Raw genomic sequence first — 17,762 nt, 5'->3', positions numbered from 1 at the left:
TAGAAAAAGGCTCTGTTTGGCATTTAAAGCCCTTTACCAAATTTATCTTCCTGGCCTCTCTCATTATCCTCTTTCATGGACAATACATTAGAGAGAAAATTTACACGCACAGACTGTATATATATATACACACACATATATGTGTGTATACACATGTGCAGTGTGTATATATTTGCAATATATGCAATAATTGCATATATGTAATGACATATATAACTATAACTATATATATGGATATATCTATGTCTCTCTATCTCTATACTTTTATCTCCTACCTCTGTACATTTGCCTTGGCTGTTCCTCCTACCTGGAATGCACTCTCTTCTTACTTCTACCCCTTCAAATACCTAACTTCCCCCAAGGCTCAGCTCACATGCTGCTTTCTTCACAAAGTCTTTCCTGATCCAAATTCCTCATGGCTTCCTCACCCACAAAATGCCTTTGTGTCTGTGTTGTATTTATTATGTTATCTAGTTATTTAACTTATATCAGGTCTTGTTACCACCTCTAGTTGGTAAGTCTGCCTACTTAGTTGTACTTCAAGGGTGGAAGCAGTTTGCAGTTTCACCGTCTTTGTGCCCCCATACTTGGCACCTTGCCTGGCACATAGTGTGATTGAGTGGTGTGGTTACTGAGCCTCACAGCCTGTGAAAGACCACGGAGAACAGGAGAAGGACTCAAGCACGGCAGAAAGGCAAACGTTGCCCCATCTTAGGACAAAGGGACGGGAGAGGGGAGGATGGAAGCTACAGGTATAGTCCAGTGAGCTTGACTTCAATTTCAGGCAAAATCCTTCAATGTCTCATTAAAGAGATGGTTAGTGAACATCAAGAAAAGGAAATGAGGATCACAAAAAGCCAGCGTCATTCATCAAAATCAGCTCACATCAGACTCTTCCTTCTTTCCTTCCTTCCTTTCTTTTTTTGGACAAAGTTATTTAAGTGGTGAGTCAAGGAAATGTAGCAGATATCTAGATTTACCTAGATTTCAGCCTATTGCCGTGAATAAGAGGGAGCAAAGATGGTAAAGGGAGATGGGTTTGTAACTATTTTAATGTCTGGAAACAAAGAGTAGTCAATGGGTCACTGTCAACTTCAGAGGATGTCAAAGCCAATTAGTCAGATCTTCTCTCCCATTAATCTATCTTTGCATTTTGCAGTCTGATTTCTACGTGGTTTTGTATTGGTTTAGAAGTAGTAGTCAACATGTTCTTCTTGCACTGAGAGTTCATAAGGGTAGAGAATTCCCAGATGAGGAAATGCCCTTCACTAATGCAGGTTGGCACCTTTCTTTAGGGAGCTGTCTAAATTACTGAAAGCTCAGTTGCCTTGCCCAAGGTCATGCAGGTAATAGGTGTCAGTGGCGGAACTTGAACCCAGGGTTTTCCGGACTCCAAGAGTGTTCATTATACACTTAGCCACAGACTATGAGAAGAGAACTTGGCTTTATATCATATTTCAGTGTAAGGAATGGAATAATATCCTGTGTCCATGAGATGTCTTCCAGGTACAGTTCCTTCCTCTGTGGCTTTTGCCCGGTGCTTTAAGAGACCGATAAGGTTCTGTAGCTTATAAAGCAGCGAAAGCCCTGCAGTAAATTAGTGACTAGAACACATTCTCGGTGTCTCCTGTCCCCTCTGATGTATGTTTTTCACTCTGCATTCTTCTAAGAGTCTTTGCAGAAATAAGTCAACCTGTCCTCCATTGCAGATGACAGGCTCTGCTCTCAGCGTGGCTACCTGGATATGGCAGAGACGGAGAAACTGTTCTCACAATGTCCAAAAGAACTTTTGTTCCCAAAGCCAAGGCCAGATGAGCAACCCAAAAAGTAGGACTGAGGAGCCACAGGGAAGACAGGAGAAGACCTGGGGATCACCCTCCCTTTCATTCTAAAGCCAAGGTCACTCAATGCATCCTGCGTCCTCACCAGTCATCTTGACCTTTGTCTTGCCATTGACTTCAATGACTCTGGAGGAGAGAGTGAGGCTGAAGACTTTGCTCAGCTCTGCCCCCTCAAATCCGCTTCACACACAAGTCACGTCACCCTTGTGACGTCATTGGTCTTCTTCAAGAACGAAGGATGAACAATAATAATGAGAATGTATGCACCTTGCTGGCTTTCTTTCATTGTCTTTGTATTACCAGGAGAGACTGCCTGGGTGGTGACCAGAATTCTGGCCATGGGATCTGGAAGACCTGGGTTCAAGTACTGCCTCTGATACATGCTAGCCTTTAATAACAATAACTGCCTCTGACACATGCTCTTTAATAACAATAACAACAACAATAATAATGTTTACAGCTAACATTTATATACCACTTACTATGTGCCAGGCAAGCACTTTATAATGATTATTTCATTTGAGCTTCACAACAGCCCTGGGAGGTAGGTGCTATTATTATCCCCATTTTATAGCTGAGGAAATTGAGGCAAACAGGGTTAAGTGACTTCCCCAGAGTCACACAGCTATTAAGTGTCTGAAGCTGGATTTGAACTCAGTCTTCCTGACTCTAGGCCCCATATGAACCCCTCTATCCACTGGGCCACTTTAAGATAATAGTCTCCAAAGTGGGGGGCCTGAATGATCCCAGTAGGTGTGAGATCAATGGATTGGTCACATTCTACCCTCTCTGCAGCATGGTTGTTATTACACCTCTCAGCTATTTTCTTGCATGTGATACAACAAAAGTTTTTTTAAGCTATATTTCGGAGAAAGAGGTTCAAAGCAGGGATTTGAGCCTTGTCTGAGGTAGGTGGGAGGCTGATATCTGAAAACAGAGAGAGAAAACAGAGCTGCTCAGTCATTGTTTCTCTTTTCTCTGTCAACGTGAGTGACCTTTACACTGGAAACGACAGAACAAATATGAGTGCAGAGGAGCTGATGCCCGAGAATGGAGCTTGTGAGAGAGCTCCTAGCGAAAATAATAGCTAACATTTATATAGTGCTTACTATGTGCCAAGCACTTTAGAATTATTATCTCATTGGATCCTTACAATAACCCTAGAAGGTGGGTGTTATTTTTATCCTCATTTTACAAATGAGGAAACTGAGGCAGGCAGAGGTTAAGTGACTTTTCCCTGGTAAATGTCTGGGGGAAAACTTGAATTCAGGTCTTCCTGACTCCAGGTACAACATTTTATCTACTGAGCTAACTAGCTGCCTCCCTGTGAAGCATCAGTTGAAGGAAGTGGGCCTGTTTAGCCTGGAGAAGAAAGGAGGGGTGTGAGAGTTATATTCAAATTTGTGACTTGGAAAAAGGACCAGGTTTATTCTGTTTGGTCCCAGAAAGTAGAACCAGGAGCTGTGGGTGGAAGATGTCAAATGCAGACTTGATGTCAGGGAAACCCCTGACAATCTGAATTGTCCCCAAGTGGAGTGGGCTGGTGGCTTCCTCCTCCTTGGAAGTCGTTGAGGCTGGAGGACCATTTGCTGGGTAGATGACAGTCAGGATTCCTTTGGTGTGGGGTTTGGACAAGATGGATGCAGAGATCTCTTCCAGCTCTCTAATTCTGTGATCCGGGGACTGTCTGGCAGGATCCCGGACCTCCGTGTGCGTTCCCTGGATCCCTATGTGTCCCAGTCCTTCACGTCATCCCGGTCACTTCTCAGGTGCCGGTTGTGGGGAGTTTATGAAGCCCTAGGGGAGTGGGAACGTTTCTCAACAGCTGCGGCAGCAATTGGGAGAGGCAGTCAATGAGGCATCAGAGTACGCCTGAGTGTCTGAAGGGGAGGGATGTAGAAGGGAGCAGCTGGGACCCTCACACCCTCTCTATCAGCAGCATCTGCCCTGATTAAAGGGCGGTGAATGCATAACAAGATTTGTTTGGCCCTGGGTGGTGGTGATGGCTGTAGTTTTGAAGTCACCTGATCTCAATTTCCATGACTTGGCAGACTCCCCCTAGCCCAGGATGGAGAATTATTTTGTGCTGCTTTGTGGTATATCCATATGTGTCACCACCCAGCCCCACCCCTCCGAGGAGGATTGCTCAAAACCCTAGGCACGCAATCAGAGACCGCCAGGCGTTGGCCTCCAACGCTGCAGGGGTTCCTTAGGAGCCAACCAAGTAACTGCCCTTTTATAGACTGATTTTCAGCTTACGAAGCGATCTATTAACCCTGTGTGGTAGGCACGACAGGCACGGTTTGTCAGTCTGTTTTGGTCGATCCCTAAGACTTGGGAGATGCCCCATGGAAGAGGCTTAAGCTCCTCTAAGGCAGGATTTGATTCTACTTGTCTCTACCCCTAGCGCCTGGGACATCGCATAGGTTTAACAAAGCATTGCTGAGGGGTGGTGCAGTGGATAGAACACCGGGTCTGAAGTCAGGAGGACCTGGGTTCAAATCCAGCCTTAGACTCATTAAACTAAGCAGTATGACTCTGGGCAAGTCACTTAACCCCAATTGCCTCACCAAAAAAAAAAAAGAAGAAGAAGCATTGCTGAAACGACCAGACCCTAGAACTATGGAGATTAACAGTGAGAAGAAAAGCTACCCACTGGGTGACATCTAAATGTGATGACACATTTAGAGCTCCAAGGGGCCTTAGCAGCCTTCTAGCCCAACCCTCTCATTTTACGGATGAAGAAACCGAGGCCCAGAGTTTCCACAGAATCATAGATCTAGGTCCAGAAGGAGCTGCAGAGGCCATTAAGTACGGTCCTTTCATGGTGAAGATGAAGAAAGTGAGGCACGGAGAAGATCATATCTCTAGGAGGACCCTCCGAGAATCTCTAGTTCAATGCCCTCATTTTACAGATGAGGAAACTGAGGCCCAGGAAGATTGTTATTTGCTCAAGGCCATACAGGTGATAATCATCTGAGGCAGAATTCAAACCCAGGTTCTCTGACTACAGAATCAGTGGGTTTTTTCCCCACTGTACTACAACTGTTTCCTCATTGAATAGCATCTCCTTTCACCAATTGAAAGATGTGCTATTGAAAAGCTTGTTGTTATTCAGTCATTTCAGTTGTGTTTGACTCTTCATGACCCCATTTGAGGTTTTCTTGGTAGAGATACGGGAGCGGTTTGCCATTTCCTTCTCCAGCTTATTTTGCAGAGGAGGAAACTGAGGCAAACAGGGTTAAGTGACTTGCCCAGGGTCATACAACTAGTAAGTGCCTGAGGCCAGATTTGAACTCGGGAAGATGTCTTCTTGACTCCAAGCCCAGTGCTCTATGCACTATAGCTCCACCTAGAGGCCCCTGGTTGCAGAACTACCCCGCCACAAACATGACGCCTTGTTGAGAACACTCAACAGCTCCCCCTTCTCCCCTTCTTGCAATCTCCACCCCTCCACTCCCCACCCCCGTTGCCCTCAGGCCAAAATCAACTTGAATTTTCCACCAAATCTCATCCTGGACTCTTGTTTTTTCCATAGGATCTGCCTGGTTTGGTTGCTTGTTTACTTCTGCCCCTCCAGCCCCAGCATTTTCTTTGGGTGAGTCATGTTGCCTGGAAAGAGGCAGGACAATGACCTCTTTGAAGAGTGTCTTGTCCCAGAGGAGCCCCAGAGGATTCTCAGTGAAATGACCAGTCCCGGGCAGCAGCAGTGTCCTACACGACCTCAGGCTGGGGCACACAAGGGAAAACTCGGTTGGGATTTTGATCCCTGACTTTTCTTCACTCTGCAAGCATTGTTTATTTAGTACAAAGAAAACAGAAAGCTAGACTTGGTTAGTGGGGCCAGTTTGATGCAGGCATCTCATCCATCAGCCCCATAAGAGAGGTTGGGAACAGCAGCTAGGGATTGTCAGCAAACATTTTCTGGGGTTTGGGAGAGAGTGACAGAGGGGGAGGGAGAGAGCAAAAAGGCAGAGCATTTCACAGTGTTCTTACTTTCCTTTTTTGAGGCAAAAAGAAAAAAAAATGGAGTGAAACAAAGCTGTGTGCTTGCTCCCATGCTTTTTAGCATGTTTTCAGCCATGTTGTGAAATGCCTTATGAGGATGAACACAGTCTCAAGGTCAGCTATCATGTTGATGCTAAATTATCCAACATGAAAAGGTTGCAAGCCAAGACTAAAGCGGAGGGAGTGTTGGTGCATGATTTTTTTCTTTGCAGATGATTGTTCACTCAATGCAGCCTCTGAAGCTGAACTGCCACAAAATATGGATAGATTTTCTGCTGCTTGTGCTAATTTTGGCCCAACAATGAACACCAAGAAAACACAGGTTCTCCACCAGCCTGCACCGCACCAGCCATACGTGGAACCCCTGGTTACAGCAAATGGAGAAGTTCTGAATGCTGTGGATAAGTTCACTTACCTAGGCAGCGTACTGTCCAGGCACATACACATGATGTTGAGGTAGATGTAGGCATTGCCAGCTAGCTCAGTGTTTGGGAGGTTCCGAAGGAAAGCGTAGAAGAGAAGTATTAGACTGATTGCCCAATTGAAGGTCTACAGAGCCATCGTGCTGACCTCGTTGTATGCCTGTGAAACCTGGAAAATATACCAGCACTATGTCAGGAAACGGAATCATTTTCATTTGTATGGTCTTAGGAAGATTGTGAAGATTATATGGCAGGATAAACCCGACAACTGAGGTCCTTTCTTCAACTAGACTGCTGAGCATTCAAACTCTACTGCAGAGAGCACAACTCCGAAGGGCTGGTCACATTGTATGAATGCCAAATATACATTTGCCTAAAAGGCTATTTTATGGAAAACTCACCCAAGGCAAGGGCTAACATGGTGGTCAGAAAAAGTGATACAAGGACACTCTCAAGTTCTCTCTTAAGAACTTTGGAATTGATTGTGTGACAAGGGACACACTGTCACAGGACTGGTCAGCATGGCGTGCCCACATCGGAAAAGGTGCTGTGCTCTATGAGCAAAGCAGAATTGAAATAGCTCAAGAGAAACACAAGATATGCCAACTTAGAGAATCCACCCCGGAGGTTCACGCAGACTATTTGTGCGTGACCCGTGGTTGAGCTCGGATCGGTCTGATGTCTCATCACTCAGTAGAATGGAAGCTCTCTGAGGGCAGGGACTGCTTGATGTTTTGTCTTCTCAGTTCTCAGCCTATAGTAGGGGCTTAATAAATGCTTTTTAGATTGAATGAGGGGAGCATACTTTGGAGAGACAAGGACTTATGAAACGTCTTACTCAGTTTCCCTAACTCACCATCTCCATTTCAAATCCAGTCTTGAAGCTAAGTGTTGTTCAGTCATTTCAGTTGTGTCTGACTCCTTGTGACCCCATTTTGAGGTTTTCTTGGCCGAGATACTAGAGTGGTTTGTCCTTTCCTTCTCCAGCTCATTTTACACATGAGGAAACTGAGGCAAGGAGGGTGAAGTGACTTGCCCAGGGTCACACAGCTAGTGTCTGAGTCAGGATAATGAGGGTTCAAATCCTACCTCCAATAAAAACCACACAGGCAGCCTTGTGTGTGTCACTTGACACGTTTGGGCTTGACTCTCCATCTGTCAAATGAGAAGTTTGGCTTGCTAAAGCCCTTTATAAGCTCTAAATCTGAGTCGGTGGTGGATCACGACAAAAGACCCTCCAAAGAACTGAAATAACTGATGACCACCACGTCCTGGGTGTGTGTGTGTGTGTGTGTGTGTGTGTGTGTGTGTGCGTGTGTGTGTGTGTGTGTGTGTGTGTGTAAGACAGAGGAGTCACTTCCTCATCGGCATCAATGTTTCATCCCGGGCCCCACCTTTCCATCCCTAACAAGCCAGCCATCACCTTCGGGATTGGCTCCATTGACGAGAGGTCAGCCCTCCACCCCAGAGTCATAAAGAATGGGGCTGTGTATGGACCGAGAAGTAAGAGATTGAATGGTTCGAGGATTGACGTGGCCACCAGGCCTCATACATCATCAGCGCTGAGCGTGGAAAGCCTCCTTGTCCAGAAGAAATGAAGAGAAGCCCAGACTTTTCACAGCAACAAATCAGAGTAGACATTGCCAGAGTCTCCTGGGAGCTCAGGCCTTCGGCCGCAGCTTTTGTTGGTGGCACGAAAAGGAAGAGGCCACGGCGCCTTCACAACTTTGGGGCTTTTATAGACAAAAGCTCTGAAGACCTTCCATAGACCTGGGCCAGCACAAATCGAATTAACATCTTTTAGGGAAGGGCTATGCTTTAGGGAAAAACAAACACTGTGGCCAGCGTGTATTCCAGATGTTTCAGAAAGCCAGTTTTAAAAGCGAAACATACTGGAGTGGCTCATACAAGGCCTTGCCCCTCCCCCTGTCTTGGGGCTGAGATCCTGGCGAGTCTTACTATTCTTAGAATCATGGAACTTTAGAGCAGGAAGGCATTTCTGCTCCATCCTTTTACTTTGCATATGAGGAAACTGAGGCCGTCAGAGATAGAGGAAGTCTTGCCCAAGCTCACATGCATAAATGGCACTTCTAACCAGCACTCAGACATCCTGCCTCTCAGCAAAGTGGCTTTTCTGAGTGCATCCTTATGATGGTAATCACTTCTAAAAAAAAAAAGAAAAACTGAATTCTTTAGAAGAACAAATAACGTGCTAAGAGAAAATGAGATTATTGCGTAAAATTACAGTTACAGGAAAGGGCCAGATCCTAGGAGTTAGAGCCAGGATGGACCTGGGAAATTATCTGGTACTGTCCCACTCGTGCCTCGTTTTGCAGAGGAAAGAACAGGAGTCCAAGGGAATTTGACTCAATTCAGGAAGGGTTTATGAAAAGCCTGCTGAGAACAAAGCACTGGGCTAGGTGCTGGAGAGACAGATGAAATGGTCCTGCTCCCTGAAAGAAGCAAATATTCTACTGGAGAGGAGAGTGTGGTAGGGAATAAAACACATACATATATACAAAGCAATGGTGGGGGCAGGGACTGTGGATCACTAATGACTGGGGATGGGGAGGAAATCAATGTAAGAGGGGGCACTTCAGTTCCCCTGAAGGAATCTGTGGGTTTCAAGGGATGGAGGTCACGAGAGAAGAAATCTAGTCATGGGGTACAGCCTGAACAAAGTTGGTTGGTTGTCCTACAGAGGTGGGAGGGAAAATCCCTCATGGGCAACAGGAAATAAGCCATTTGGGGTGGGACATAGACTGGGGACAGGAAAGAGAATAATGGGAAATCTTTCTGGAAATGGGAGGCTGGAACCAGAACCTGAATAGCTTGAATGACTTGCCCAAGGTCACCATGCCCATGCATACCCTACCACTTAAACTGGGGTTACAATGTGTAGTAATGAAGCTGTAGTACATACAGAAGATGTATGGGCAGGACAAGAAATACGCTTATCTGAAAAAGAATAGAAGGTAAGCTCCTTGAGGGAAGGGACTATTTCAATTTGGGTTTTGGATCCTGTGTATAGCCAGTCCATAGTAGGTTCTGAATGAGTGAATAAAAAAAAACATTTAGGTGCTTACTAGGTCCACAGCATGGTGTAAGAGCAGGGGATACACACAGAAAACCAAGCCGGCCCTTGCCCTTAACACCAACATGCAGATCTTAGCTGCAAGTCAGGCAGTAAGACTCAGTGGTCCTTGGGGTGCAACTTCTCATGTCAAATGATAAAACCACATCAGTCTCTGACGAGAATTGCTCACCAAAGCCAAGGACTTCAGCCTTGAGAATTTTCAGGTTCTCCAGTAGCCACAGTAGCTGAGGAGGTGGGGGCCATAATGCTTGTACAGGAAGTTGCTAGGTCCCACCACCATGGTGATCGCTTCCCCAGGTGATGGCTACAAGCCAAGTTGGAAGCAGGGCTGGCAGTCTGGAGGGGCTCTGCTATTCCTGGGGCTCTTGGTGTTGATGGTGGTGGGGATGGAGGACCCTTCCCTCACAAGGATTCCTCCCTTGGATGACGGCTGCAAAGCCTGGAGTAGGGGTCTGCTATTCTCAGAGCTCTGGGGTTCAGGGACCTGGGCTGTCTCCATCATGGTCTTTGGGGAACTGTTGGATGAGGTAGTGTTTGCCCCGCTTGGCATATGCTGCCTTCTGTCTGTCCTTCAGAATGCTTTGCTGCTTAAGCTAGCCTAGCTTGCCTACCCCAATAATGGCTGTTGATTGATAAAATGCTATATTAGAAAATAATCAAAATTATATAATGAGTTAACATTTATACAGCACTTTAAGATATGTAAATCTGTGCAAATCTCATTTGATTCTCATAATGATTATTATCCCTATTTTACAGATGAGGAAACTGAGGCACAGAGTTGTTCAGTGATTTGCCCAGGGTCACACAGCTAGTAAATGTCTGAGGCAGGATTCAAACTCAATTCTTCTGGACTCCATGTCCAGCACTTTATCCATGCTGCAAAGGTTTCACCACATTTCTATGTCAGGTACTTTGGCCCTGTCTTGATTTTCAAAGATTTAGAAACATATGAAGAAAAAAATGCTAAATATATCCAGAAATTTGGTTGAGGCAAAGCTTCAGAAGATTCTCTGATTGTTGCATTTATAGACTTCGATACTTTTGTACATGGGATTTCCAATCCAAAGAAGAATGAAATATTAAGTCCCACAGCTTTATAAAGTCAGGGGTCCCCAAAGTCACACAATCTTCATCTCAACCTCAATCTAAAGGGTTATTTTAAAAGATTTGAAGTTTCTTTCATCTGCTATAACTTTGCCACCTCCTTTATACTTCAGATTCTTTTTTTCACAATATGGTAAGAATTAGTGACTGGTAATGTGGCTTAGCAAATAGAGAACTGGGTCTGGGGTCAGAAAGACCTGGGTTCAAGTCCTGCCTGACATATACCGGCTGTGTGACCCTGGGCAAGTCACTTAGCAAGGCCCCCAGACAAGACTATAAGACTAAAAGTTGCAGTGTAGGCACTAATCTCCATTAGTTAAGGAAGCTTTCTCATTGAAAACTTACTAAAGAAATCACAGTTACGGTCTTTAAGTTCCTTTTTTAATTAAAATTTATTTACATTTCAAATAACAAAGATTTATTTTTCTCCACCCTCCCCCCTTTTCTTTATTGGGAAAACAAACAAGCAAACAAACAAAAACATTGTAATAAAGAAACTGATCAAGCAAAACAAATTCTCATATTGGCCACACCCAACCATGTGTCTCATTTTGCACCTTGAGTCAGTCTCCTCTATGTTAACTCTCTGGTGGATCACATTCTTCATCACTGATCTTTTGGAATCTTGGTTGATCACTGCATTGATCAGAGTTCTTGGGTTTTGTTAAAATTGTTTGCCTTCACAATGTTGTTATGCACAAATTGTTCTCCTGGCTCTGTGCGCTTCATTTTTCATCAGTTGATACAAATCTTTCCTGATTTCTCTGGAACCACTGTCTCCAATTGAATAAATGTCATAGTATAATAACAAATCGCATTTCTTAGGAACCATGCAGTTTCCGAATTGTTTTCTTTACAACAATCTGGTCAAGTAAGAGTTGCATTCCCCTCCCCCTCAGCCCCTACCGCTATATAGACACGGAGCCTGAGGCTCAATACAGGTGATGTATCTCGCTGTCCAAGGTCACCCAGCTATGAGGCAGCACAACTGAAATTGGAGATCTAGTCTCCTGACTCCAGCGCAGGCTTCTTTCACAACTCATTCTTACTTTAAAATAAATCATGTAATCCTCATGGCTGTACAATGCTTCAGTCAAGTTCATTTTTGGAGGAGGGAAAAAGTCATCATTTGTTTGAAATATATTTTTTAACCAACAAAACAAAATTTTCCTTATGTGAATGAAGATGCAGTAATATAAACAGATTTCTAGAAATCAAAGATCCTTTTCGATTTTCTACATTTTCTCTCGAGAGGTAAAGCCCCTAAGTTTCTTTGAGGACTTCTGGTAGCCATCAGTAAGGTTCCCATCCTTTCCCAAAAATAAAGCGGTTGATCATGTCAAAAGACCGTAGGGGCTGGTCGTTGGGTAAGATGTGTCCTCCGCCTCGAACAATTACCTTGAGAGATGGGAAGGAAAAAGAAAGAGAACTGAAATATAGAGAAACAATAGATGCTTCTACACTAACGAGGAGCACTGAATCCCAGAATGGGGCTAAGAGAGTATGAAATTAGCACTTACTGAGCGCCTACCATTTTCAGACACCATGCTGGGTTTAGCATCACAAGCTGTACCCAGGATAAGTAGCAAGAAAGTCATCCTCCTTTGGAATGGAGGGAACACCACCCCATAGACATCGGATCATCGATGGAGAGCTGGAAGTGACCAAATAAATCATCTATTCCAACTCTCTTATTCAGAGATGAGGAAACTAAAGACCAGAGAAATGACTTGTTCAAGGTCACACAGGTCATACAGAACTAGGATAAAATTCAGATTGTAAGATTCCTAGTTCAGCACTCTTTCCAATGCATCTCACTATCTCCTTTTGTGGGGACAAAGACAACAGGATGTTGGTTCAAGGCCAGTTCTGGGAAGGCCGCTGTGGGCTGGGGTGATGGGGAGAGATTAAGAGGAATGGGGGAGGCAGTTACCCCAGTGCATTCAAGGACAAGTGCTGTCAGCACTCTTTACATTTGGCACCCCAGGACAAAGCTCTGCTTGTCTGCCCTAGTTATGTCTTTGATGATAATTCACGGCTAGCTGGCACGCAGTTGAAGTTTAAACCATCATCTCTTCAAGTCCAAATCTAAGCTTTTCATCAGTACATACATGTTCCATTTTTGTCACGGAAAACTGGAAGCAAATACATCTGACAAGACCTCCTTCATGCGACTCCAAGGGTACTCTTTGCTGCCTCCCACCCCCCAATATACATGGGCACACGTGCACAGAGGCACACACACACACGTATACTCTCTCTCTCTCTCTCTCTGTCTCTGTCTCTCTTCCCCCCACCCCCTTGAAATTAGGTCTGGGCAGTTATCTGATGGGAGTCTTCTGTACAATCTCAGTCCAAATGAAATTTCACTAAGTCGTGAACGTGATGAAATGCAGCTGCCAAGTCTTGAGACGGGTTTGGCAGAAATGCTCAAGAAGAGCTAAGAGCTGAGTACATGAGGCCCAGACACATCGCTGCTGCTGGGGAAGTCTGACGGCTCACACGGTCACCTCCGAGTGGGACCCTTCCTCCTCACAGGGTCTGAGTCCAGGGAGATGCTCTCTGGAGATGCTCTCTAGAGAAGCTGCCAATACCAGACTGGTCTGCAACTAATCCAGGAAGAATGATCAAAGGAAATCTGGTCCTTAGGCATTAGAATCAAAACCGTGTCATTCTTCACCCTTTCTCTCAGTTCATAAGAAGTCTGTGAATCTTTTAGAACATACTTGGGGGGGAGGGGAGGGGAAGATCTATCTTTGCACCCAAATCCACCCTAACTGACCTCTTAAGATAAGAGTGAGGCCGTATAATGTCAGGCCTGCAAGAGGATGGTGCCATCTTCTCAAAGGCTTTCCTGAGGCAAGTGGTTCACATTGTGGCATCGCTGGAACCCACATCTATACCCAGAAGGGACCTCAGGTGCCGTCCGGTCCAAACCCCTCACTTTATAGTTGAAGGAACTAAGACCCAGAGAAGTGAAATGCTCAAGGTAAGATAGGAAGTCGTAACACATAGTTATAAGGCCACGTTCAGGAGGCCTTCCCAGATCCCCCAGCTGCTAGTGCCTTCTCCTCTAAGATGACCTTCTATACTCTCTATACATCTTTTATGTTTGAAGAATGCAAATCATTCTAATTCACACTACATATTTCCACTGGGCTAGAACCAATTACCCTATTTTATATAATTATAACTCAAATTCTAATACATGTGGCCACTTGAGGAGATTCATTATTTGTACTAATTAGGACCTGCCTGTACCTAAATATTTCTGTATTTTCTCCCCATTACAGTGTGGGCTTGAGAGCAGAGACTGTTTTTGCCTCTCCTTATAGCCAGTTTTTGGTGTAATGCCTGGCATATAGTAGGTGCCTAATAAATGCTCACTGACTGATTCTGTATCCCCAGCACTTAGCATAGCACTAGGACAAAGGGAGAATTTAATAAGTGTGTATTGACCAAGAACTGTTTGCTGAATTATTGAAAAATGGAGTTTCGACTCTTCATTCCACACGTAGATACACACACACACACACACACACACACACACACACACACACACACATACAGAGTCACCCAAACTCCCTCCTTGACCACCACAATCTCCACTGCTGACTCTGATGTTGGCAAACCCAACTTAGGTTTGAGGCAAGGGGACCCAGGTGTCCCAGTTCTCACCTCCATGGCCCATTTCTGAAGGTGGCCACACCCTACTTAGAGTTTGCAACCAGAGGGAAAAACTCAGACATTTCTTTGAAGGATTCCTAGTAAATTGATGGCGTCTTCAGGGGTGAGAACCACCCACGACACATTCCCAGGCCTGCTGGAAAGGCTTCAAGCTACCTTGACCCTCACGTCCATTTTCTCTTCTTGTCCCTTTATAAACTCTTCATATCCCCTTTGGTATTGTAGCTATTTGTGTGGGTGGTGCATTCTCCTATCATAAAAAGAGATTATAAACTCCCAGAAGGCAGAGCCTGAGTCTTGTTTAGCCTTCCTCAGGCCTCCGTGGCCTTAATCTTCACTTGGAATAGGGAGGTGGTCCTGGGTGCTTGAAGGCTATGTTAGTAGAGCTCACGGTCTGGCTTTGTTCTGTATCATTGATGTCCTAGCCAAGTGACGCTCAGAAAGGCCGGCCAAAGGACGATAAACTCCGTGGGCCCAGAAAGTCAAGAAGACCACCTGGTAAAGGTACCAAGACAGTCTTAATCTGCATTGCTGGAAGGTGCCTCCACCCACACCAATGAAAATCATGGGCTAATCTTCTCTCCTGGGACATATAATAAGACAAATCAGGTCCAGAGAGCAGGGGGAAGGAAAAAGCTCCTACTGTGTGCTCACAGAGCTGAAATGAATTGACCAGGGTCACACAGCTAGTAAGGCAAGATTTGAACCGAAGTTTCACGACTACAAACCTAGTACTGTATGCCCTATGCCATACTGCCCCTAGGACAATTCTATCATCATCACCACCAGCAGCAGTAGCATTTATTTAGAGCTTTAAGGTTTGCAAAGCACTTTACAAATATCTTCTTATTGGATCCTCACAACAACCCTGGGAGAAAGGTGCTATTATTATCCCCATTTTACAGATGACAAAATTGAGGCTGAGAGAGATTAAGTGACTGGCACACAATTCTAGCTACTGTCATAGCCCCAGCTAGTAAACAGTGAGCTTCCTCTCAATCCTGTTTGAATAACTTCAGCAAAGCAGAACTGAAGGAAGAAAATCCCAAGTAGCTGGCACAATACCTCTGCCCTGGTGTTGCTTCTGTGTTATCATCATTACTCAGAGTACTGTGAGGAGGCAGCAATTGGACCTACTATGTGTCTTGTTTTTCATTCTTAGGTAAGCTCCTGGAATATAAACTCTTTGAAGGTGGAAAGAATCTGCTATTCTATGTCTTCAGGATCTGTGGCATGTTGTCTTTGCCTTGCACATAGTAGATGATTTAGTAAATTTGTGTTGAATTAAATTGAAGGAACTACTCTTTCTCTTATGGCATTTTTATTTGGACTTAGCCAGACAAACATTTAAGCTCCTACCATGTGCTAGGTACTATAAATAGATAGTGTGATACAAAGACCAAAAACCAAAATCACTTCTGTTCTTTAAATGGGAGTGAATTTTATTTGTATTTATGGTTGGAGGCTAGTTCAACCAAAGAGTGTCATTTTCTAAACATGAAAGAAAATAAAATAAAATGGACTTGAAATGCTCCCTTTCAATGTGAATTTAAAAGCTTAATGGACTATATCCTAGTCCTCCCTGGTGCTCCCATTAAATCCCAAGCAGTCATTTACTTGTAAGCGGGAATGTGTAAATAACAGCTTAATGTGTCTACGCACACATCCTCATGAGAGTGACTTAGTCGCTGACGAAGAGAGAGGATGGTGACCTTGTCGAAATTGAAAAAATCTCAACATGCTAGCTCAGTTAGCCACATCAATAGTCAACAAACATTTACCAAGCCCCTACCATGTACCAGGCACTGTCCTAGGTGTGGGGGATACCAAAAGAGACAGACAGTCCCCACCCTCATTTAAGAGGGAAAAATGGAAAATACTACTCATGGCTTCAAAATATCTCTGCTACAAGTATGGGGAGAGGGAGGTACTGACCTGGTCCATTGAAAAAGAGCGGGGGAGGGGGGGCAGCCAGGTGGCGCAGTGGATGGAGCACCGGCCCTGGAGTCGGGAGGACCCGAGTTCAAATCCAGCTATAGACACATAACACTCACTAGCTGTGTGAGTCTGGGCAAGTCACTTAACCCCAATTGCCTCACATAAAAAATAATAATAATAATAAAAGAGCGATATTAAAAAAAAAGGAAAACAAAAAGAGCTGGGTGGGGGGCAGCTAGGTGGCGCAGTGGATAGAGCACCAGCCCTGGAATCAGGAGGACCTGAGTTCAAATCTGATCTCATATGCATAACACTTACTAGCTGTGTGACCCTGGGCAAGTCACTTAACCCCAATGCCTAGGAAAAAAAAAAGAGCTGGGAATCTTAGTGGCTCATCAGCTCAAGATGTGTCAACAATGTGGCATGCCATAGGCTAGATTAAGAGTTATAACATCCAGGATGAGTGCAGTTCTATTCCATTTCAGTTAGCACGGTATTCAGTGCAGGGTGCCATGTTTTAGTCAGAACAGACGAGCTGGAGCATAGGATGCTGGGCAGACAGTGGAACCTGGACTGGACCACGCCATCATGTCAACAAAGTACACACACTGACTACACGCTACAGGTGGTTCATGGTCTAATGGAAACAATGATGTTGAACGAGGAGATCGGGGTCAAGTTGGGAAGATTCCATTTCTCACGATTCCTGTGACCACCCATGAAAAATCTCGTTCACCCCTCTGAGCTCAGTTTCTTAATCTATCAAATAGCGAAAGAACCTCTCCCTGTGTGGGATCTCCCTCCACCGAAGTGGGTGCACCCCATCTACAGCTCCAAAGGAGAATTCCAGGGAACTCACTGAAATACGTGAACGCTAAGCAACTTGCCACGAGTCACGCGGGAGGCAGAGCCAGGGGATGGATCCCAGCCGCTGCCTACCCCGTCTCTGGCCTTCTCCAGACAGGACGGCAGCAAGAACACCCTGCAGTCAGAGGACTGAGGTGCCAATCTCCCCTCTGTCACTTAACCCCTGGGTGACCTTGGACTGACCCTCCCTATCAAAAATGAAGGCTCCTAAGGCCCCTTCTAGGTGTATAGTTACAACCAATGACCCCAGGCCTGCCATGTGGCCTCTACCATCTGTAAAATGGGGATAATAATTGTAGGATCAAATACCTGGAGCCATAGGAACCTTAGGGGACATATCTAGTCCAACCTCTCACTTGACAGATTAGGAAACCGAGGCCCAGGGGAGGGAACTGACCTCCCCAAGGTTATACAGGTAGTAAGGCACCAGACATGGGATTTGAACCCAGGACCTTGGACTCTCAAGCCAGCACTATTTCAGAAAGACTCACCTTCCTGGGTTCAAATCTGACCTCAGACACTTTCTAACTGTGTGACCCTGGGCAAGTCACTTCACTCTCTTTGCCTCAATTCTTCATCTATAAAAATGAGCTGGGGAAGGAAATGCCAAACCACTCCAGTCTCTTTACCAAGCAAATCCCAAATGTGGTCACGGAGCGTCAGACATGATTGGAACAACAGAAAAATAACAACAGGTGGTGCAGTGGATAGAGCATTGGCTCCGGAGTCAGAAGGACCTGAGTTCAAATCCAACCTCAGACACTTCCGACCTGTATGATCCTGGGCAAGTCATTT

The 17,762-nt window shown here is 45.0% G+C and overlaps 1 protein-coding gene across 2 annotated transcripts in view; it reads right to left on the bottom strand.

The window, feature by feature from the left end:
* Window positions 1-10,957: 10,957 nt before the first annotated feature.
* The window catches only part of LOC114050630 (probable serine carboxypeptidase CPVL), a 125,092-nt gene continuing 118,287 nt past the window's right edge, over window positions 10,958-17,762 (bottom strand). For both annotated transcript variants that reach the window (XM_027872468.1, XM_027872467.1), the window contains exon 13: window positions 10,958-11,873. In XM_027872468.1, the coding sequence (XP_027728269.1) occupies window positions 11,769-11,873 (105 nt within the window). In that variant the 3' untranslated portion in view covers window positions 10,958-11,768. The remainder of the gene's footprint in view (window positions 11,874-17,762) is intronic.

Source organism: Vombatus ursinus, unplaced genomic scaffold (assembly GCF_900497805.2).
Source record: "Vombatus ursinus unplaced genomic scaffold, bare-nosed wombat genome assembly UNPS02014799.1, whole genome shotgun sequence".
NCBI classification, from domain to species: domain Eukaryota; kingdom Metazoa; phylum Chordata; class Mammalia; order Diprotodontia; family Vombatidae; genus Vombatus; species Vombatus ursinus.
Note: the sequence above shows the minus strand (reverse complement) of the source record. Positions and strands in the feature narration are given on the sequence as shown.